This window comes from Hetaerina americana, unplaced genomic scaffold, assembly GCF_022747635.1.
Source record: "Hetaerina americana unplaced genomic scaffold, ioHetAmer1.1.p SCAF_22, whole genome shotgun sequence".
Lineage (NCBI taxonomy): Eukaryota > Metazoa > Arthropoda > Insecta > Odonata > Calopterygidae > Hetaerina > Hetaerina americana.
The window spans coordinates 3,064,611-3,089,935 of record NW_027286786.1 but is presented as its reverse complement, the minus strand read 5'-3'; the positions used below and the strand labels follow the sequence as shown (position 1 = coordinate 3,089,935).

Here is a 25,325-nt window from a genome sequence, read left to right as displayed (position 1 = left end):
GCGAAGCTCCCTCGTCACGGCCTGCTCTGGCGCTCCCAGCGAGCCGTGGTGACGTCCTTTGAGCACGGATTTGAGGCGGCGCAAGAGGAACAACTAACTATTGTCTGGAAAATTTGGATCCTCACTCACATGTGGTCGAGAAGCTATTGGCAGATCCGCGCACGAGTTTCCTTTGGTTCGTCCGAGAGCACTCGCGGCAACAACTTCGCACACACACCTTTCTTATACCCATGTTTTCGCCCGCAAGTCGATGATTGTCACTTTTACGGAAGCCAAGTTCATCAGAAACCATACGAACACTTAATCTGCGATCCCTGTCCAACAAAGCCTTTACTTATGGAAGATTTTCCTCACTTTTTGAGGTCTAAAGGCGTCCTGAACGTTCGGCGTCTTCAACATTTTCTCTACCCTTTCCGAAACAACTTATGCCACTCAAAAACACCCGATCTACCCATGGCGTTATCACCATTAGCTGCGTTGAGCATAACATAAGTCTCTTTCCCGGTTTCGCTATTTCACGCAAAATTTGATGGCATAGCGCTGTTACAATAACCGGTTCCTGACGGAGAGTAACGAGATCACGTTATAGAGGTTTCGCAAACGACCAATTCGCACTCCGAAAGGGAGCCAACTGCCACCGGCCTCCAGACTTCCCTGAGACTCCCCTCCCTCAAACCCAGCCGGAGAAACCCCCGCCCGTCTGTCCGTCTATCTGGGAAAATATAAGCTATACTACTTTTGGGACGGACCTTGCGCTACCAGTAGACGAGACCTCAGAGAAAAATAACTATGTTCTTTCTATTTCTATGAAGAATTGCGCTCACAGCTGCCGCCGACAGTGGCCCAACTGCCGAGGCTAATAACTTTTCACGGACGTGCGCATTGGCTCGCAAGGGGCCCTAAACGCACCTAATCAGCCCCCGCCGCCGGCGCGTGTTGACGCCGGAGGGCGACCGAGCGGCCCCGTGGTGAGGGCGGGGGAGTGGGCAGGGGGAGGGCGTGCCGAAGACGCGACAGCGCGAGTGAGTGATGCTCGCCGTCCCTTTGGCGCGGGCGGGCGTGTGTTCGCGGCAGCGCCGGGCGGAGGTCGATGGGGGGGACGACGACAAGGGCCCTCTCCCGCTCGCGAGCAGATGCGAATCGTATTGGCGATTGCAGCTAGGGACGCCCCCCTGGTGCGTACGTTCCAAAACGAAGAGCGTGCGTGCGATTGATTCAACGGAATCTCTCTCATTAGCTAAAAACATTTATATGCGCCGACTGCTTCATACACCGCTGGCGGCACAACCACGGAATTTAAACAAGATCCACTTCTGATTTACAAAACGGAATTCCACAAATTATGCGTTTGAACCCTGCCATCACGGAGTTAGGCTTAGAAGACATGTCCCCGACACTGGGGCAAGTGGCAAACCGTGGCAGAGTGGCGTTTATTTTCCGGTTGGCATCGTATCGAAGCAAAGCGTTATTCCTCATCTGTAGGTTTGTTCCACGTGCACTTCGTCACATTTCACTCTTCATTCCGCAAACGGACTCTGTGACGTGTACCGAAAGAATATCCTTTACACTCAAAGACAGGTTCCCGTGGGACACCCGCCATTAAAGAGTCCACGCGGCAAAACCCTGAATTAAAGCGCACGCCACGACCCCTTCGAAACGAGAAATCACTTTCGCCAACGGGCGGACTTTTTCGTCCCACCGAGAGGGCCCGGGTTCAAATCCTGGAGACAACAAATATTTTTCAGGGCTATCCCGATCCCTACTTGAGGTAATTTGTAGAGAGCACTTAGAGTGAGTAAGCCGTCCGTCGGATGGGACGTTAAACTGAGGACCCCTTGGCGCCTTTCGACAGGAGTAGGTTGATGCCCACGCCGAGTTTCTCTCCACCCTTCATCCTTTCCTTCCCATCCCTCATGGCGCCGATGACCTCAGCTGTCGGTCACCTCCCATATAAAAAAAACTAAAAAAATCAACTCTTTCGTGCAGCGCGTAAAATATTGTTTCCATAAGAGATCGGTTTTCGGAGACAGAGCCAAACTCCACCATACGTACTTTTATCAAGAGTGAAAACCACCTTCAGACACCAAAGGAATGCCTATGGTTTCCCTGGAAAATCTAGGATCAAAAAAATCAAAAGATTTAAGTTTTCCTAGTTGTTGCATTGGCTACAACTAAATGTCAACCCCGGAACCCTATGGCCTCAACCCGACAATTTAAATAATTCGATCACAATGTTTGGATAATATTTTTACGCAATTTCTAAACATTGGATCTCTGCCACGGCCATTTTATGTCCCATTAATTACTCTTTAGTAATCATTTATGCTACATTCCAAGGGTGCGCTTGTGTTCAAGCGAGTTCATGTGTTAGTATGATACTGAAACGTTCACATAAGAAAATAGTCTTCACGAGTTCGTCAGACAAGCTCGGATTCCCTCACACTTCCGGAGAGAAGCGTCCAAATTACGATATAAATATAAACGGAAAAAGTATTCGCCTCGTGGGGAAACGCCACACAACGTAATGGACGAAATGGACCACCGAGCTGAACATTTGAAACCCTTCATTCCATAGCCAATCAAGCAATGCTTAATATTTTCTCGTCCTGGATGATCGGGTGTCAATTTATTAACTCGTTACAAACATCCTACGACGTACATTACTGCAATTTCCTCCCCCACCCAATCACTGCCTGGTGGCGCCACAGCCCCCACCTTGATCTATGTATGTCCTACGCAATCATCAGCTCCAACTAGGAGGGAGAGCCAAGGGAGAAATTGAATTCGAGAGCGTCGTGGTGTTCCGCGAGGCGAGATGCTCGCGGGCCGCATGATTGCTGAGGATGGCAATCTCGGGGTGCCCTCACGGAGCGAGGGGGAGAGAGGGGTGGGGTGGGAGCGCCATTCGCCACCTCGGAGACTCTCCCTCGCCCTCAATGCGAAACAAAAGAACATCACCGCGCGCCACAACTTTCCGCCTCGACTGCATGAAAAAACCCAACTCACGCACGCACACGAGCTAACCCCTCAAATAAAAAAAAGAGCACCGAAAGGCGACAGAATTAATGAAAACAAAGAGGGAAACGGAGCTCGTACCCTAATTTGTTCCCCGGCCGTTGAGTGGCAGCACAAAGCATACCCGTCTGACAGCGACGCACGTACCAGTGGAGGGAAGTAATAGAGGGGCGATGGGGGGGGGGGGTGGAGTCGCGGGAGGGAATTATTGTGTTTTATTTGCGCGAGACGTTGCTCCTCTTCGTATTATTATTTCCTCGCCTCCCCCGAGCCCCAGGGGCCACGAGGGGAACGGGAGGAGAGGCTGGCGAGGGGTTGGGAGGCGGGGGGGGGGCGCGGCAGTGAAAGACCAGAGCGCATCGGGGGTGAAGCAATGAGGGGAGACGTTTGGATCAAGGTTAGAAATATAGGCGGAATGGAGGAGAAAGAAAGACTCAGAAGTGTACGTTCGGCTAGCTTTCTCTGTCAATCCGAGGCAAACACAAACGAAATTTCAAGATGGAACCTCGGAAAAAGTTGGCATAACGAAACACTGACATCCCTCGAAGAACTAGTTATATGGCACCACAAGATGCATGCAGAAGTGAGTAGCCAATGAGGAAGCGAGATGAGGTATATCCAATCAAAAAGGTAGCACTATCGTATAGCATACAGACTCGTTAGTTTAATTCTTTCGAAAAATTATTTTACGAAAGATTTTCACAGAAGCAAATGTCATCAGTCGTCGGAGCATCTAATAATTAGATTAAAAATTTCGATTTTAACAACCGAATGATTTACCGACAAAACTTGGGTATTATATACCGATTTATACCTTGGGCATTAGAACTTCATTTTAAGTAAACTCCGATACTTATAACTGTCTGTTGCTGCCGCTTCTGATCAAAAGTACTTGAAACGTGTCTAAACATTATTGACAAGTATTGACATGCAGCATAAATGTAGTAGTAGCAGCTATTGACATGTAGTAAGTGCGCAAAGTCACGATAAAACACTCAAATTACTCACATAAGAACAAATTAATTCAAAATGTAAAACTCTAATTAGCTGAAATACCAAGGAAATTATTTTTAAGACTTGACACGGGTCTTTCGAAGGCAAACGCTGGACGAAACCTCAAACACGCGAAAGAGAACCATTTATACTCGATTCCAAAGCGTTAGTGGATCTATTATTATTTTCTATTTATGCCATTTATCGAACAAAAGGTTAGCTTGAAGGATAAGGTTTATCTCCCTCTAGGTAAGTACGGTTTGTGAAAATCACATATTCTTGACATTACGAGAAGATGCCCTCAGCGCCCACTCCCGCCAGGTCGAAGAAGCCACCACGGGCAATGGTAAAATGCCCTTCACCCTGGCGCGCTCATTAGAGGTCCCCCTTTCACGGGAATCCCCACCTCCTACCTACTCCACTCTCCAGGGGAACCGCTCCAGTGGACGCCCCTTAACCACAAGCGGTGTACCCCAACCGAAACCTTTACCGCGCTCAGCAAGGACGAAGACAAGACTGCCGAGGATAGTGAATGTTACGAGTGCGACGCGGAGGAATTCCGTTCCGTCCACGCACGGAATTGAACATCCGTGCGCGGCCAGCTTCTCCCGACGCGCCTCCGACACTCTCCCGTTAATTTCAAGACGCCCGGTGGAATACGACGAAAGATACTGCAAAATATAAAAGCCCTCCACAACATAACAAACATAACAGCGTATATTAAATGTAGAACATTAGAAGCAGTTAAAACGAACCTAGAAGTAAGACATGATTACAATCTGAGGACATTAAGGGATTTTCAATTGACAAAGCGGTATTCTTTAATATGTGACTCTTTGTGGAGGACACTATATTATCCAAGACACATAAGATATATGTGTGTGTGTATATATATATATATATATATATATATATATATATATATATATATATATATATATATATATAACCATCAACACAATAATCAACCCGAAGGTCGCTTTGGTAGGTGTTCCCACAGTACTAAGCCCGACGGCGTGTGAAATTCACACATCAGAGTAGAGGGGCCAGTTCCTTTCCCTGTGCCGGTTATGGTTTCCCAGGAAGATCTGGTACCCGAAAAATCAAAAAGCTTGGGTGGAGCGGTATGTGCCCAAAGTGCCTTGCCCGGGAATCTAACCCGGGCCCCTCGGGTCAGCAGTCCAACGCTCTACCCCTCTCTATTATTCTCTAATAATAACTCTATTATAAAATAAATAACTCTATCATTGATGAGATAACACTAAGCTATTTCTAGATGGCGACAGAATTGAAATAGTCATTCATGCGTTCAGAAAAAAACAATATTTTGGTTCCGTCTATAATTACAAGCATGATGATTTTACACAAATGTATCCACCACGGTGGTTACACCAAGGCACCAAGCTTTAGTGCGGCAGATCCACATAATTAAGACCATTAATCGGCTTTGCATACTGATTGTTGCGTAAGACACTCCGCACTGAAGTGCAAATGAAAGCAGAGGGCAGAGAAGTGGGGCAGGAATTGGTATTAAATGTAAACATCGGTTAACACGGCAAAAAGAGTTAATTAAAATCGCAATCAACTCGAATGAAAAGGGAGGATACGAGATGTGAGAACGGAATACGTGCCGAACGCGAAGGAGGACGGGGTCGGAGGGAGGGGGACAAGGGGGATACGGTCTCTTGAAAAGGAGGCGACCTCTTGCGAGGGGGCAGGAGAGAAGAGGGGCGTGAGGGGGGGGGCCGAGGAAGGCAGTATGAAGTGGATGCACTCGAGTCTTGTAGGGCACTCGGGGATTTTAAGGCTCGGGTCGACACCTCTCTCTCCCTCCCTTCCCCAATTCCAGATCCCCCCCTCGCCCTCCAAACGTAAACGCCCCGACGCTGCTCGAGCCCCTCCTTGATGCTTAAGCCCCCGCCCTGCACTCGTCCCCCTTAAAACCAACCCCCGCCAGAAAATCCTCGACACGCCATCAAAAGGGCCCCCCCAACTCACCCCAATCCCTTTGATAAGACGCCCATAATTCACTCCCCGACCAATTATAACGGATTCCGTCGGTTCTCGAGGGCCCTCGCCACGACAACACTCCTCAACCGTCATTAGCAAAGGGGGGGGGGGCGTTTCCATGAAAGGTGGAGGAATCGCAAGGGGGGGAAGAGGGGATTCGAGGAAGTACACCGCCTTAACCTTAAAAAAAAGATAGCGCAAGGGCGAGGAATGAATTTCCCTGCTATCCAGTTTTAATGCTCGCGTTATTCCGTTTTTCGCTTCGATTTGGAAATTGCTATCCTCTCTCTCCTCCAACCTTATGATTATTTATTATTAAGTAATCTACTGGTTAAGGTGGATTTTTGGATGGATACAACTACCAAATAAATATTTTGTGACTCCTATCAAAACCCCATCCAGTACCTCAGGTCCCTCTTCATCTCTGAGTTCTTCCTTCCTCCCTCCATTCCGTCCAACATCCCTATCCTGTTCCTTCCCTTTCCTCTTTTGCCTAACATTCGCCACTCTATTACATTCTTCAACATCCCACTGCCGGTCAATACGCCCTTCATCCATTTTTCCTGCCTCCATAGGATTTCTCCCAACAAACCTCTCTCTTCGCCCACCATACCAAGTACTTCCTCATTTGTTTTCTTCTCTGTCCACTTAACCTTCTCCATTCTTCTCCACATCCACATTTCAAAAGCCTCCAATCTACGTCTATCCTCCTGCTTCAATGACCACGTTTCCGCGCCGTACATAGCTACGCTCCATATCAAAGTTTTTACGAGTCTTTTCTTTACATCCTTACTCAACGTCCCCGTCATCAACTCCCTCCTTCTTGTGGAAGCCTCTTCGCCTAGCGCAATTCATCTCCTTACGTCCTTACTATTTGACCGTGTTGGTCCAAGACACAACCGAGATACGTAAACTGTTCTACCTGCTCTAGTTTTTGCCCTCCAATTTTAATGTTAAGCTTGGCCTTTTTCTTTCTAGAAAATCGCATAACCTTTGTTTTATTAATATTGATTTTCATCACATATCTGTCGCACTGAGTTTCCGATTCACTCAGCAATGTTTGCAACCCCATGGTTGAATGACAAACTAAAGCGTGTTGTCATCAGCAAACACGAGTACATGCATGAATAAAGAGGGCCGCTCCGTCGAGGAGGTTGAATCACAACTGCACATACGATATTCCAAAGAAATTCAATAGTAAATTACTCGTGCCTTGCTTTCCAAATGCGCCATCCGCTCTGCAATCGGAATAAATCATTTTATTTCCAAATGATTTCATCGTTTATTTATTATCTATATAGCTTTTTTGCACATTAGATAAATAACGACACAGAAAATAACAAAAAAGTGTACATTACGTACACTTAGAGCCGTTTAAAAAAAACATCTTTTTGATATATTTCTAGTTTTCAAATAAATTCCTAGCAATTCCAAATCAATCGGTGCCTTATTTTTGCGTCAGTGTGCCAAGGAAATAAACACAGAATTTCAGATGTAAATACACGTACCAGTAAGTATATAAGTATATGTTGTGTTGACCCTTAAACCGTTTTTGCCATTGCTTTCTTTGAAGTGCAGTTCAGAAATTTCAGTGTATAGCATAACAACAGAAAGTGGTAAAATTGTATCGGATGATATTAGGCAGTGATATACATTTATGCAAAACCATACATGGTGGCGTACGCGTAATTGTCTTTAAAATGCCTAAAATACAATAGAAATGAATTTATTCATTAATAATGAAGCACCCAATACGTTGAAGCTTTCAATGAACACATCATCCCATTTGTGCTTCGAAACAGTAAAACGCAGCCGAGGCGGCGGCGAGTCAAGCTTTGATTGGCTCTTCCTCCCCTTAAACACGAGCTATGGACGACGTGCTAAGGCTAAGTTACGTTGAGAAGCGTGGCCATAAGGCGGCGCAGAAGATCGTGGAGGCTATTTCAGAATAGCGAACTTCGTTAAATAAACTTTTAAGCTCTAAATTTCTCCTTCAGTAGCGAGGATGTGCTGACATTTTACTGTGACTAGAGGCGAAAGAGAAAATGTCTGACGAAAAAAGTTACTTATTACATTGTAAGTACCAGTTAAACATATATTTTATTCATTTCTTTATTAAACGTCTTTTTTTGGGGGCAAGATTGAGACTTTATAGTAACTTCTCCCACCAAGAATTCAGCTATTCACTGATACAGAACGGTAAGAGAGGTCAGGAGAGCGAGAGAGAACGGCGGAAAACCTCAGCTTGAATGAGAGTCGGATACTTGTCAAACCGTCGGTTCTTTGAGAGCAAAGAAGTTCCGTGCCACTTAAAGGCTGAATCCGCCCCGAGAGAGATTAAGGTAATCCTTACACATCGAACGCATGTTCGACCAACTCGAAGAGACTATCGCGGGTAAAGATCTGAAGGGGGCGCTCTGCGGGGTTCCCGGATTCGGATTTCTGGTCCACTGAGCTACGATTGAAGGGAAGATCATTACCCGGATGCATGGACCATAGCGAAGTGATGGAATTTCTCACTTGATAGTCGAATGTAGGCGTACACTATATAATTTATTTTGATTTAGTTCGGTAGCAGCAGGGTCGAAACAAATCAATCTTAATCAAAGTTTTTGTGTGCTTGATGTCAGGTATACAAAGCTTTGAGGGATGCCATCTGGAAATTTATCTTGAGAACTAAAACTAATAGCATATAAAAAGCATGTAGCAACAATACAAAACGAGTAATCTTCATTTCCACTTGGGTTATCTTCGAAAATTGGTCAGTTTTTCGAAGTGTTACAAACTGAAATTCAACAGACTAATTTTAATACAAGTAATACAATACTTGTACCGTTCAGCTATACATACTACAATTATAGTATCCAAGATACAGTCTAAGTTCGTCCCCTACATGGCGAGTATTATATTTGCCTCGCTTCAGGGATGCATTAATGGGAAAAAGATCACTTCATAATAACGGGAAATTTACAGCTTTCAAGGGGGTGTATTGAGGGCAAATGAAAATGGTGTAATAATAAATTATCCTGGACAAGCTCGCAGGGAACAATTGAGTAAAGGAATTTTTTTCAAAGTATTTATCAATAAATATACTGTTCCGTTTAAGAATAAATGGGGTATATGAATTACGGTTACTCTGGAACTAAGATTTAATTCGACTCCGATCCACGGGCTCAAATACGGAAAGGCGTAGTTGAACGGTTACATAGCTGAAGGGATAAATAATATGAGCGGCGATCATTTGGTTCTCAATTGAATTCCATCGCCTATTCCAGCTCCATCTAGTCTAAATTTCCTGAAGTAATAAATCAGTCGTTTGAAGCGATCGGGACAATCAATAAACTAAAGGACTGTTCAAATAAACACGGAGGTCGAACTAATTTAACGCATTTCTCGGGGAAAATGAAGCGTGCCAGAGACCCTTTCACGATGCAAAAGCGGGAATGCGGGAAAGATGAAGGGGAAGGCAGAGGAGGATCCCCTTCAAAAAGGCCGCCGCAATATGTGCAAACGCGGATATATGTATTAAGTAGGTACGTACGCATCCCTTCCGGTATTTTTCCGAGAGATGGGGGAAAGGAAAGGAAAAGCTCCTCCCTTCCCATGATACCCTGCGTTTTCAATTCTGCCCCGCAGCTCATCGCCCCCCTCGCTTGCAAGGAGGGAGGTGCTGCCCCCATATGGCGCTCCCCTTCGCGCGGCGCACGAACAAGTGAAGAATGAGACGCGTCCCAGTGCGTTCGCAATCTTTGGGTAATCGTCGGCACACGTGTCGACTCTTTTAACACGTCGTGGCTTCAAGGTTTCTTGCCTAAGTGAAGAATAACGCGCGATAATTTGTGCCTCGTTACTGAATATGGGCTTGCTCACCCCGACTTAGCAATTGTACTGAATCTTCAACATTTTTAGCCCAAGGAAATGTGTTCGATAGTTAGGAGAGGCGATGGAAGCATAAACAAGTTCAGTCCCAAAATGTTAGGAAACGAATTTTCCTGGCACAGCGAACGACTGAAGAGGGACGATTTGTGGCGGGAGAAGTGCTGATAGGTCTTGGGAAAGCAACGCGACCCGCGTCAGTTATCTGCGGGCCGTTACAGTCGGCGGATCGCTGCTAGACTGAGCCCCTGCTCCACGGTCACGTCATGAATTCACGATGTCACTTCCCATGGAGCAATGACATGCGAGAAAATTGAGCATTTAACTTCAACAATTGGGTTCGGAGACCATGATCATGGTTAAGGGCCATTATGGAGATGGAGAAATGTCCCGAGTGATGGTCTTCTGCTTGCACAGGATGTTCTGGGAGGGTAGCCAGGGGGATGATTGTGATACATGCGATACATTGGCAATATTTACTTCCTTCTTTTCTGTCCTTCCCCCGCCATAGAAGTGATTCATTGCAGAAAACTGACTGAATTGCTGCATATATATATATATATGCATATATATATATATATATATATATATATATATATATATATATATATATATATATATATATATATATATATATGTATGCATATATATAAACCATAAACACAGTAATCAACCTGAAGGCTGGTTTAGTAGGTGATTGTAGAGTTCACCCAGTACTAAGCCCTATACGACGTGTGAAATTCACACATCAGGATAGGGGGGCCGTGTGCCGGTTATGGTTTCCCACGTAGATCTGGTACCCGAAAAATCACTTTAGCTTGGTTGGAGCTGCAGGTGCCCGGAGTGCCTCGCCCGGGAATCGAACCCGGGACCCTCCGGTCAGCAGTCCAACGCTCTACCCACTGGACTACCGCGACCCGTCTTTATACATACATGCATACATATATGTATATATATATATATATATATATATATATACATAAGAAAACAAATGAGGAAGTACTTGATATGGTGGGCGAAGAGAGGGGTTTGTTGGGAGAAATCCTATGGAGGCAGGAAAGGTATGTGAAGGGGGTGTTGACCGGCAGTGGGATGTTAACGACTGTGATAGAGGGGAGAATGTTGGGCAAAAGAGGAAAGGGAAGGAACAGGATAGGGATGTTGGACGGGATGAAGGGAGGAAGAAAGTACTCAGAGACGAAGAGGGACCTGATATAGAGTAGGATGATGGATTCTGTGTTTTGTTAGGAGTAATAAAATGTTTGTTTGGTAGTTGTTTCCATCCAAAAACTTACCTTAACCGGTAGATTAACTCAAAAAAAAAAATATATATATATATACATACACACACACACACATTCAAACACGATATCCCGCCAAACGGCTAACAAATACTCATTTATATAGAAATAGATATAAGGATAAGGGATAGGAAGACACATGAAGGACGAACACAGGAGAGGTGGGGAAGGTGGAATCAAGCAGATCACGAAATATATATATATATATATATATATATATATATATATATATATATATATATATATATATATATATATATATGCTTAGAGAACCGCAGGAACTTTAATTTATTAAAAGTTTATCAATGGAATAAATGTGAATTGATTTCATGAATTCAACTGACGATCAGAATAAATTTTTGATTCGTATAGGAGGGCTGTAAACTGACTTTTTCAAAATGATTTAAAATTTTAACCGAAGGAACTGACCTTCGTGGGAAACACGTTTCCTCAGACCTCTTCCATCACCATCCCAGAAAATCTTATTCATCCAAAGGGGTCCCCAATCCATCTGGTTATTCTATCCCGTATGCTCAGTGCTTCATTGGACTCGTTCTTAGCTCTCCTACGAACGTCTTCATCTCTCGACACGAAGCAAGTAATTCTATTAGATACGATGAGGAAGGACATGAGAAAAGAGACTTTCGTCTTTCCAGCCAGCGAACCGGACTGGACTGCTATGGACCGAAGATAGGCCCCCATAAAATTGGTGTTTCGGGGAAAAAATCCTCGGATCCCCGAAACGGAGAGGACCTTCTGGGAGATTATCTCTTCAATGTCCCCTTGCTTCCATCGCAATGTCCAATCGTCTACCTCGGAGACCCGCACGCGTGAGAATAATTTGCGTCGCCGCCGGCCCTGAAATGGGGGGAGGATATTGCGTGGAGGGTAGTCGTAAGAGAGAGGGGTCGTCGCCGTGGGCGCCCAGGGCCCCCTCTTCGTCCCAGGGGTGGTTGGCGTCGGAGTCGGGGGAGTGGGCGGGCGCGGAGGGGGAGAGGGACCAGCGGAGGGGGAAGAAGGCGTCCCTCGAGAAAATGACTCCGCGGGGGATGGGGGAGGTGATAGAACAGTCCCCCCCCCCCACACACACACACACTCCAGGAGACATTCTCAGGGGCGCAGCAACGGAGGGATAGGTCAGGGGTGATGGGGGAAAGGAGAGGGGACACGGGGGGGGGGGCGGACCGCGTTGGTGTCAGTCCCGCAATTAGCCGTCTCTCTGAAGGCGGAACAACGGGGGGGAGGGGGGCTAGGAAAGAGGGGAGCGGAGAGTGGGACTGGGGAGTCTCTCACGATTTCCCTTCGCCCCCCCCCGGGGGGACGTGACACGCGAAGCGACGGACTTTTCCCTTTTCTTCGTGATTTGAGGCGCTCGGGAGACGTGAAGCCGGGGAGGGAAGTGGCGTCTCCTGCCGAGACTTTTTTAATCATCGGGCGAGGGAAACCCAGGAGCACTATTAGGGGGAAGGTGGTGGTGGTGGTAGCTTACCAGAAAACCACTCCCCGCAACTCATGCTGGGAGGGACCATCTGACGCGACGCAATAGTCATGTGTCCCATTCGCCGAAACGATGAAGCGAGAAGGAGAGAAGGCAATCCGGCCACTTGCGACGATGGCTTTCGATTGCCGTGATTGATACGGGTTTCGAATTGACCCAGTGACCTTTGGACGGACATACACGATAGACACTTGTATGCCATTAAAAGAAAGAACGAATAGTGGACATTAAAAGTATTTTGCATGAAATAAGGGATATAGAAGTCAAGATGAGGAGTAATAATTTTAAAAGACGCCCCGAAAACATCTAACCGGTGGATAATTTGGTAACAAAAACACGTATAAAAGAACACCGAACATCAGTAAAAAACAAACAATGGAAAACATCGGCCATCGCGGAGCACATCATGTCGGAGCCAGGACATAAAATAGACTTCGACAACACGAAAGTCCTAGCGAAGAAACAACATCTCTACTTCCCTAGGCTAATTCGTGAGTCTATTGAAATAGCGAAACGGCCACGGAATTTCAACCGAGACGATGGCTTCCACCTGCCGGATACCTGGAAACGCTTTTTGCGTGGGGGGGGGGGAACAGTCACCAACGGTCAAAAAGAGAAAGGCAACCTACCACCCCCCACCCATACCCCCCCTCCCCAACACATAAACATCAACGCCCGTTAACGGTCAAAAAGTGAAAGGACCGAGAACCGGGTATAAATACCGGCGGATCAGCTAGCATAAAATTACTTCGCTCCTGAAGACGCTCCCTGCAACGGGAGAGAAACGTTGAGCCAAAAATGTCTCTCACGCAGTCCAGCCCGAGAACTACCCCTGCATCTCTCAACAGCTGCGAAAGCCTACGATCTACGATAATTTGGTAACAGTTGTAACTTAACATGCTAATCGCACCTACCATGCAGCAGTGGAATCAAACGATTATTATTGAATAAGTGAGCGTATCTTTGTAGAGTCACAAGAAATTATTGACTTATTTAGAAAGAATAGAGAAATGCATTTTAAAACCGTACGTTTCTATTGAATACAAAGACATTAACGTCGGTTAAAATTACACGTGAGAACCCAAGATCTTAACTCCAAAACCTCAACTTAATTGGTAATCGAGGTCGTGAATTGGAACTGGCCCACTCACACCGCACCGGATAAGAACTTCCAAGGAACGAAAAGGATCCGCGTCCTACGTCTAATCCGAGATCGCAGAGTTGCCAGATCGCCAGCCAGAAGGATTCTTCAGTTTTCCAATAACGTGCCCTTCCTCTTGAGGAATGCGAAGAGTTTAAGAGGAAGGGTTTGTCGCACCACCTCTTACGGGAGTAAACAACTTACAAGAACGGCATCAAATGAGAAAAGCATTCAATAAATCATCTTAATCCATCTCAAGTAATAAAATTGTACTATTATTCATACTTCCAAACATGCAGTCATGGACGTAGTCATTTTATTGCTCGAAGTAATTGAGGAAAAAGACTTACTCATCGAAAATACAGTTAAGATATGCCTTCGTGAACGATGCGAGTACTTGAGACTGGGTCAAGCGTAAAGATGATTTATTAATTCATTGCGTTGAATGTAACCCGGCGTAACAAAGGGAAACGTTTGCGAAAAGCATTCTCAGCCTGCGGCTCTGCGGTTTGGGAGGGAAAATAATACCCCGCACCTGACAAATAGTTCACAATTCACCTCTATAACTCAACACTAATCCATGGTGCGCTTACAAAACAAGTCTATGAAGTGTCTTTCCCAAAAATGTCAAACATTTACACTACTTTTCCATGGCTATGACTTGCAACGATGTTCAATGACAATTTTAAACCATTGCAGCTGTTAATATAGAATTTGGGGTATACATATTGTAAATCCAAGCTTCAATTATTTTTCAGAAACAGAGTCGGCGTCGTTCATTGGAAAGACAAAACTACTAAAGACTAATAATAATTTGGAGAGGAACCCCCCTTCGCTTTGGGTCCAGAATGAAGGTCCGCTTCCTTTCACGGGCCACCAAACACTCCAACATCCCGGAGAAACCTTTTGGGGAGATCGCGGGTGTTTGCGAGGAAGCAGAGGCGGCAGGCGAGGGTGGGGGACACCCTAGGGGTGGATTCACGCGACGAATGCGAGAAGGGGTCGCGCACAACACCCCCTGCCCCCGAAATTCAGCCCTCCGTTTCAGCCCCTCCGCCGCCACACGGAGAATCGAAAAGAACGCCTTTTCCACGAGACCTGCCGCTTTCGGAAAGGGGGGGGGGTTGGACGGGGAGGGGGGAGGGAGAATGCTCAAGAAACCCTCAACTCTCCCGGCAACGAACATTCCGAATTATTTCTCTTTTGCCGAGAGGGGGACGGTCGAGAGAGGCATAATAGAAGGCATGGAATGGGATTTGCACAGCGGGGACAAGAGGGGGTGCAGGAAAGGAGAAGGGGGTGCAGGAAAGGAGAAGGGGGTGCAGGAAAGGGGAAGGCGGTAAGAATTTCGGTGGAGATGTGGGGAAGGGATTGGCGTGGGTGAGGGATGGGGATGAAAAGAGATGGGTGGTGAGGGGATTGAATGAGGACCAAAGAGAGTGGGGAGGAAGGAAATAGGGAAGAAATGAGAGATGCTGGCTCGGTGCAATCCGGGAATAGGACGTCTGGAGACGTAGACTTGGCAAAGTGGGGTGGGGTAGGACGCGAGGGGTCTCACAGGAAAAACCGAGGGGGTAGCCGGGGTTCCGTGCATTATTCCTTAAGAGTTGTGGGTGCGGGGTTTTCTGGGGGGGGGGGGAAGCAAGGAAACGCCAACAAGGGAGGAGGCGGTTGAAAGATAGAAGAGGGTTCTCGAGACGTTTGTATGGATTCTCTCGCATTCCTCGGAGCCATTTATCGCAGTGCTTTGCGGGCGCAAGGGGGGCTTTGGATTCGAAATGGAAGGCTGGCATTTCCTCACGATCCACGTCGCAGAAGAGAGTGGAGTTGTGCCGGGCGAGGGTAGGCGAAAGTGTAATAGGGAGACGAGTAAATTTTCTGCTCAGCGGAGGGAGGGGGGCCCGGGGTTTCGCTCTTCCGAGGGCGATGGGGAGCAGGCGGGGGGCAATGTTAAGTCCTGAGATTCTTACGCTTGGCGAGTCAGTCCTCGGCTGTGGGAGGTTTCATGTGGACCTTTACTACTGCTCTCAATCTTTCATAGATTTTATGAATGTAGGGACACGTCAACAGTGAACAGTTTGAAAAACGACATCACGGCTCTACTGTGTCATCACAGATTGCATGCATGGACGAAATTACTTTCTTTCGATTTTACTTGCTATTCCTTTCGGGAAAATAAATTGTTTCGAAGACAAAAAACAGTTCGCCCACGAGTATCTCGGATTATATAATTATCCTCTTCTTCTCCAAATCAAATCACGATGGTTTCTAAACGAAAGATTAACCGAAAGATGAAAATAACTATATAACACCAAAAGAAATAATGGTTCACGTGAAACGACACGCGCACTTTACATTTAATAATTCTTTCATTTGCTTTTCTCAGAACTTCCCAAAGAATACAACTTAAAAGAAAGAGCATTAAATTAACGCCCACCTCTCAGGATGCACTCGCTTCAAGCGCAGCAAATATTTTCTTATTCAAATACATTCTTAGCGCGCTTCTGGTTTCACTTAATTCCTTCAATTGCCGCTGAAACAGTCGCCTGCGGAACTGAAATGAGTTTGTGGCACGCATATGCCGCGTGCGCTGGGCAAAAAGTGTCCAAAACTGTTATTCAACATTATCCACAAACGCACTGCTCCAGGCGACTACAGGGCGCACATCTCCAGTCAACAAATATTTCCCAGGGTCTCTATAATTTTATGCTATTTCCACACGAGATGGGTGCAATCATGGAAGGACAAACTGTACCTTAACACTCCGAGACAAAAAAGTACAATTTCACAGTTGTGGGACGACAGGAAATAACATCTGAAACATAGATGACAATTTGTGGCACACCACCTTTAAGAATATAGCACGAAAATTAAGCTCCACTGATCAGTGTTTCCTTTCCCTAATCTTGAGAACCAGCCGCGCATGGCTCCATTAGCTACGGCGGAAAATCATTCGACTTAAAGAAGGCCAATTATCCCAAAAAAAAAGCTTCCGAGAGGAAGACGAACGGACAACAGGATCAGATATTCTTAAGCAAAAATACGCATTCTACTGAATAAAGAGAGAAACCACATGGAGCCGAAGAAATCAAAGAGAGACGCACGCAGTTAAACGACGTCGCCGAGTGTCAAATGTACCGACCCTTCTCAAACAATAGGTACATCAATCCCACCGGGAGGATAGGGAAAAAAAGAATTCTCCTCGCCCCTGCGAATAATACAGCCACTCTCGCCCGCAACTCGTGACTGTCGTGTTGGGTTGCGGACCAATCACGGCGCACTCGGCGGTTAGCCCGTTGACAGAGTTGGGTGCGTAAAAAGGGGGGGAAGGGGACTGGTGCGTGCGGGAGTTGGGGTGGCTTTCAGTCGGCGAGGGTTGGCGATTGATGGCCGTCGACTGCGAGTGACGGCGAGAGGGCACGCGACGAAAGGAAAGCGACCCAGCCCTCGGTCCACCGCACAATCGCAAAATACGAGAGAAACCTTCGCACTGCATTCGACACTCGACTTGTGCCGTTGCGCAGATTTACGGCGGAAATGGAGCTGACGCACGCCGAATATACTTTCGGAAAATATATATATATTATGCAAAGTTGAAATCTATACCGGGATATTTAAGGTGACAGCCGCATATATATTACAGGGGTGAAAAAGGGTCCAACAGAAAACTGCCTGAATCCTGGGGAATCGCTTTTCAACACATTGATCAAAAAGTCAATTGATACCTATGGAAGCCACGTATAAGAAGAAATTACCCATACAGTAACGATTTACGTATCAACATTATTGATACAGCGCTAATATCAATACCAAAGTTAATATTTCACTATGAAATGACAGAAATTTGTCCTGTTTAAAAACTAATACTCTCACTCCAAAGATAAAATTGTAAATTTTCCAATTGTTCCACAGAATATTATTTTTAGAAATCATTTCACATATATTTCTGTTGATTTTTCAAATATTCCCCGCATTATCAAGGTCAGATCGGGGAAACCTTTCCGAAGACCATAAATTGAAGTTAGAACACCTATTATTCAAAGGACATAATGACATGGCTTAAAAATGTACCAAAGCCTGGAACTTTATTCTGCTTTTGAAAACAAAGGATCATATTTATGAATTAATAAAATAAATTAATTTCATGAGTCAGAATAGCGGAGTGAATAGTGACCGAATAAAAATGCGTAGCGATATGAATATAGAGAGAATAGCATCGCTATTTCCATACAAAAAATAATGATGTTTTCCAATGAAATCGTAAAATACTAAAAACTGACACCTTGTTTATCATAATTAAAACAATACCGATGAGTTTGAAACACCTGAAAAGACAATAAAGTATTTAAGGAATTTCCCAGAATGGTTACGCGTCAAGAAAATTTGGCAAGGCTAGAGATATTCGTGGGCGAAACGTTCCCAGGCCCACGTCTTAAGGGCTACTAACGGCCTAAATGATTGACAGCTATTGTGCATACATCGGATCCTTGCCTCACGATCTAATATATATGCATTATAAAGAACAAATGGCGCTTTATTAAATTGATAGTTTTGTTGATAGTACATTACAATATGACACGCGAGGAAATTTGCGGAAAAATATTGCCGCTTATATTATTTATCCAGATACAATACATACTTCTGGTGATGTTATTGTCACCGAAATTAATTTTTTCCTTTTTTAGGCATTTGTCCCTCTCGTAAATGTTAATTTTAAATAAATCATTCAAATTTTTTTCCGTAATTATATAGATAATTCAAAATGAATTAAAGAAAAGGAACTTTTGTTTTTACTGGGACCTTCATTGGCCACGAAGTAGAAATGAAACTTCGGACCATTCTCCTTATTTATTTTTTATATCAACACAGCGGAAATACGTATCCAAAGCTTTATGCAACACATTAACCGTTTCGACGGAGGAGTTTTACAACAATTAAATGAAAACACACACTACAACGTTGGACACTAACATTTAAAAAATTAGCAACACGTAAAGTGAGAAATGAAACAAATTAAAATAGAAGAATACACTAGAATTTAATAAGTTGAAAACGGAGAGCAGTTCACGGAGAAGGGGACTAATTGCACTTTGTTCACAAACAATAAAGTTACGAAAAACCAATTTCCCCTCGGGTACTTTATTTTAGTTTTATTTAATGACTTAGTATAGGGGCCAAAAAGGCACGGTCGATTGGAATATGACCTCGCAAATGGTAGGTCTTACTGCCTGTCGTTCCCATTAACCACATTTCAAATATAACAATTTTTTTTAACTACGCCTTTTCTCCCGACCATGCTCAACAAAAATAAATGCGCTAAAAATAATATTTATCAGAAGCAATCAACATGGCGGTCGGTTTCACCTTTCATTTCATTTTCGACCGGCGTATGTTCATCCAAATCTATTTTGTCAGATAAATAAAAGTTATCTGATTTGTATTTTCCTATTCTTATAGTATGATTCTTTTACATAGTACACCGTCTGCCAATTTAATTCATAAAAATGCATCAAATTTACAACAATGAGGTTCCTACACCATACAATTTCACACCTAGATCCACTTACAAACACTACAACACTGATGGAAGGAACTAAAATGACGAATGCCCTACCTTCTTCTGCCAGATGCGCGCCGTCGTAGTTCACCAAATCATCCTTCGCTCCTGAAAACGAAATAGGCATGAAATCAGTTTGACTGACTTATTCGAACATAACAAGTCAACCAGTATATTAACAAGTCCTAATTTTTAAGCAATGTGAATGCCGTTGATGCCAACAGTTTTAATTTCTATTTGCCGTCATTTATCAGTGCACTTTTTTGAAGCGTTCAATTAGATTTTACGTTTTACTCTCGACCTTAACATTTTTTACGCCACACGTCAAAGTCAAGTTTTTTCCATCACCTCGTGTTTTTACGTCGAATGAGAAAGTGTTTGGCGGCAACATCCACGGCCCAATCCCGCCACTCTCCGCAGTATGACCGCCCCTAAGCTATCATTATTTGCTGAGAGCGTTTCGGCCCCTGGGAGCCTCGTATCCCTGGGATCCCACTCGAGAGGTGACCGCTAATACCCCGCGATACAGAGGTGAAACTCTCGCAACTCCCTGGTTTGGAAGCCCTCGGGGCTTAAAGACGGCCGTAGGACTAAATTACGATGGCGGTCAAGAAAGTAACTTACGTTTTGAAAAAAAATATAAACCTAGTGTCAAGACAATTTTTCATCGTAAACATTTGAAAGGGACATATTTCAACATAGTCGCCATTCAAATTGAGGCATTTCTCAAGACGATACAAGAGCTTTTCAATTCTATCACCGCACATATCTGCCGCCGCCCTATATATTAACCCCTTGTTTACAACAGCATGCAATTCTGCGTCACTATCAAAGCGCTGGTTTGCAAAATTACATTACAAGAAAACAAACAATTCTTCCTACGCCAACAAAAAAAAAGAAAACAGACAACACTTCTTATTTTTTTAGTTCACCATCATCATTTAACAGGTTACAGCTTAGAAGTGGTAGATTAGAGATAATATCGATTTCCAGAAAAGTCAGGTTTATTTATTTTGCTAATTCCAAAAAGGAAAGGCGTTAGGCTCATGAATGTACCAATTATGCATATTTCTAAGATTGTTGAATTTCAAGTTAAAATACATTTAACTTATTGTTTCTCTGTTTGCGTGCCTCTCTTTCTCTGAGGTTACATGGCACCGGACCGAATGCGTTCGAAACACGCCGATTTGCCGCGGCATCTCTATTTCACGGGACACTTATTGACAAGTGGAAAGACAATCCCACCGATTAGAGGCGGAGGCATTCGTCCGTATGGAACTCACTACACGCCGCTCCCTCTCGCACAGTGTTGACTCCATTTCCCACTGGAGTCTATTATTAAATTTCCAACTTGAACCAGAGAGTTCCGCTCGCTTATCATCACGAATGAAGCGCCTGATTTCCCTACTGTTTGCGTATTCAACGAAAAGAAAGAGGTCGAATTGTTAATACAGTTAATATTAAACATACATTTAGCCAAAAATAAAATAATTCGAACAAATAATAGTTATTTCTTTTAAATGAGAAGCCAAAATGATTTTCCGAATGACTGAGTAACAGCAGAAGTTCAATGAATGCATGAATTACTTTAAAATATAACATGTTCAAAGATCGAATATTTTAATGCAACAATTTCAGAGTGTAAAAATCATTCGCCTTGACTGGGATTCGAACCCAGATCCCTCAATATCCGGTCGAGTGCTTTAGCCACTTAAACTACCGAGGCGTCCTCTTAAACTCTGAAATTTTGGGGCTTTTAAAGGAACTAGATGTTGTGACGAAATGCCGTACAGGTCGATTGATTGATGTCGAGTCAAGGCGAATGATTTTTACACTCTGAAATTGTTGCATTGAAATGCACATTAGCGGATGACTCCGTTAAAAGTTACTGTTCCGGCATCTCCCGCAGTTTCTTCGGAATCGAATATTTTGTTGACTTTATACATTTTATGCCACAAGTAATGCCCTACGTAAATCCATAAGTATTTTTACTGGGTACGAAGGCTTACGCCCTTAGGAAACAAGGATATTGCAGCACCAGATGATGGTGCTGCAGACCGAAAGTATTCGCACCAAATACGTAAAAATACTGCGGCACGCACGAGGCGTGTTCCTCGTGTCGCAGCGACAAATGGGCGGATTCAGGCGACCGCCCCTGGAGCACTCACCTCCGGCGGCGTTTCCCACCGAGGAGACGGACGACGAGGAGGATGAGGCGGAAGTGGCGTCGGAGGGCCGGCACATCCCGTTGGAGCAGTTGGTGGTGGCGAGGTCGTGGCCGTGGCAGTACTTGCCGCCGTTAGAAGGCGGCGGGCTGTTGCAGGTGCGCCTCCGGTGGTGGAGGCAGTCAGGGCCGCACGCGGACCACGCCGACCAGCCGCTCCACCGTCCGTCCACCGCTGGGGTTGCGGAAAGGGTTGGTGGGGCGAGAGAGAGACGCGAGGGGTCAGTTGACTCGCCCGGACTCACCCCCCTCCCTCCCGGAGCCGCACTTGGCGGACGGGAGGGCGGAGAGCGAGTGGCGAACGGAAGAATGGCAAAAATATACTATCAAAAATAAAACAACAGAACGCTAACCGACAAAGGAAGATAATTAAAACTAAAAATAAGATGTAGACCAGGAGGGTAGAACACTGGCATTGTCGAGAAGGGTAGAATGCGTCGACTTATAAAATCACTTTTCACCCACAAAATTTAATGTTTAATAACCTTCCCGTTGCATTGGTAATCACAGCATGCACGCCCCTGTCGATTGTTGATGATAACACAAATACGCAGCTTCCTACTTACAAGTCATCGCAAAGGCTGATAATCTTACCGCGTAATGAAAAAAAGATTCATATTAACGGGTATACTTCGCAAAAATGTATCCTTAAGGTAATACAAACGCTATTCATTATAATCGAGTCTAGAATTATAATGTTCCCCTATAGAAATGTGTCCTTGTCCTCTAAAAAGCACTAGATATACCCTGAAGTAGAATGAATACCTGCGTTCTCGAAGCTATTCATGAAAATAATATGGAAAAAATGAATACAAGTTACTAGTTGAGTTTTTAAGAACTCAAGTCTCGTCCTGGAGACGAGACTTGAGATCTTGAATAATTACATCCTCTGAATCGGATATTTTGAAATTTTCCTCGACGTTCGATCACACGGCTGCCTCCAACTCCCCGGGTCATAATTTAATTCTGAAACATAACGATGGGCAAATCATACATAATTCTTCTTTCAAATTTTCTTCTAATGTATCCCCGTTCCCCGAGAAGTCTTACCACTAACACGACCGTATCCCGAGCAACATGATCTATATTCAGCGTAAATAAGGGGATTAATACACTAAGGGTGTCATGATTAAAAACAATCCATTAATGCCTGGCAAGTTTTAACCGAAATTGTTTAAAAGGTTGAAGTTTATGTAGGTCCATAAATTAATCACATGACATTTCTTCCGAGTCATCAAAATGCATCCCTTTAACTCAAGTTTCTGAACAACCTTATGTGTATCAAAGTCCAATCCACCAAATAATCCTATGTTTAAATTATTATTGGGAGAATTAAATATTTTTAAAACGCATCCTGATCGATGCTAAAATGATAGAGGATAGCACAGCTCTGATTGAGGAAAAAATGGAAACGACACATTATTGTATACGACCGAATGATTTGTAGGATTTGTTCCGGAGGTAAATCAATCAACCAGGAATAATAAGGAGACAAACGTTTTTTATTTTAAAAAAATTAAGACTTTTTTTATAATTTGAAAACAAAAAACGAGCCCGGAGAAACGGCAGAAATTAACTAATAATCGCGTGGACGCTAAAAAATACAAATTTGAAAGTACTGAATGGAAAATAAACATCACCCATTACCGCGGGCCGGAATGCCTGAAAGTCATGAATAATATCAATCTTGAAGCGAGGCGGGCAAGGAAGAAATTTCAAAAATCAACTTTGTTCCGAGAAAAATTGGGCGATGAAACGCAATCTCTTGCTCCTACGTAGAAGCCCGCCATTATTCATGCCGTTTCTTTTATTTCTTCAATGGCACTGCACGCCGATCAATTAGGGGCCAAATGACGAGCAATATCGTAAGCAGAACTCTCTAAACAAATCCGGAGAAGCAAGTTTAAAAAAAAACATTTTTTCCAGCTTCCCGATCACGCGGGTATGCAATCGGCATCTCATTATTCAAACTAAGCGAATTTTATTAGGCACCCCTCGCGTTTCCTTCCCTGTCTCTTCCTCGAGCCCAAAACCCCCAAGCGCACCTCACCCCCATTTCAAAAGAGAGGATCTCTCCACCCACGGAACCTGTCCCCTCGTTCCCATCAAACGGAATCGATACTCGATCTTCGACGGATCCTCGAAAAATCCCTCGTCCCCGCATTAAACGAGTCCTTCGCCGGGGAACCTCCCTCGGCTGAGCCCTTCACACGACGGGATATAGATGGATGCATCCTCCGCGCGGGGTGGGCGGAGATTGGTTTCTTGATAGTGTATTACTTTATAGCATACGAAAGTGGCCAATCATGGCGTGGCGGAGGGAAGTGGGGGAGGAGGGAGAGAGAACGAGCCGCGGAGGACATTTTCAATAATATAAAACCTCGAGTTTTTACCTTTCCTCGGAATGAAAAAATATTTTGGAGGATTTTTGGAAAGTGTAGGAGTTATAAGGAGACAAACGGAGGAGAGGAAGACAAGAGAGGTGTATGCGTGTGGGAGAGGGGGAGGGTGAACCGAAGAGGGTTGAAGAATGAGGAGAGATAAAATGAACCTCCTCCGAAACTTCCCTTTCGATAAATTCCTCCCCCTCACCGACCAACCCCTTCGTCGCCCGCCCCCCCCTCCCTCCCTCTCTTCCCTGCCCTCCCAAGCACATCCGCCCTGAAGAAAAACCCATCCCCTAGATCCCGCTCTCGCCCGGTCACCCACCGCCTCATCCCTCTAGTATTTTATTGAATTCTCATGGTTTCCCAAATCCCCACTCCCTCCCCACCCCACTACCCGTGCAGAGACATCGTTTGCGGCTTAAGTATCCAATTCCTCGGCAGTTTATTCCGGAGGCAACTTTAAAATGAGTTCCATGATTCCTTTCAAGGGGTAATTGGCATCGATTCCGGACAAAAAGTTATCGTTCCCCTCCCATAGGTATGTGTGTGTATGTATGCAAGTATGTATGTTTGTATATAAATATATATATATATATGTATATGTATATATATACACATACATATATATACATACATACATGTATTATATACATTATGTGTATACACACACATAAATACATATATATATATATATATATATATATATATATATATATATATATTTGTGTTTCTATGGTTTAAAAATCTACATCGGCGTTTAAATATATAAATATATATATATATATATATATATATATATATATATATATATATATATAATCCGCCAAATGGCGACCACACGTTCATTCAAAAAGAGATAGTTATAAGGGATATGTATAGGAACACATAAGTCTAGCGTTTGTCTTTTACGTGCGTTCCTTTCCCTTTTCCTCATAACTTATATTCCCATGTGAATGCTGGTATATATATTTAACAGTAAGTACACTTTTCGGTGAAGCACAAATATATAAAAACCTAAGTTAATATTTTTAAACGCAGAAACACAAAGAAGAGACACACATGTATTTTTGTCATTTAGACGGCACGGCCGTAATCATCAGATTCTGATGATTACGGCCGTGCCGTCTAAATGACAAAAATACATGTGTGTCTCTTCTTTGTGTTTCTGCGTTATATATATATATATATATATATATATATATATATATATATATATATATATATATATATATATATATTCATGTGCTGTCATATATATATATTCTATATATATATATATATTTTATATATATATATATATATATATATATATTATATATATTA

The 25,325-nt window shown here is 44.1% G+C and overlaps 1 protein-coding gene across 1 annotated transcript in view; it reads right to left on the bottom strand.

The window, feature by feature from the left end:
* unc-5 overlaps positions 1 to 25,325 on the bottom strand; it is a 462,517-nt gene that overhangs the window by 26,847 nt on the left and 410,345 nt on the right. The window contains exons 8-9 of the mRNA XM_071586409.1: positions 21,560 to 21,790; positions 19,449 to 19,499 (exon numbers count right to left, since the gene is read on the bottom strand). Coding sequence (XP_071442510.1) covers positions 19,449 to 19,499; positions 21,560 to 21,790 — 282 coding nt within the window. The remainder of the gene's footprint in view (positions 1 to 19,448; positions 19,500 to 21,559; positions 21,791 to 25,325) is intronic.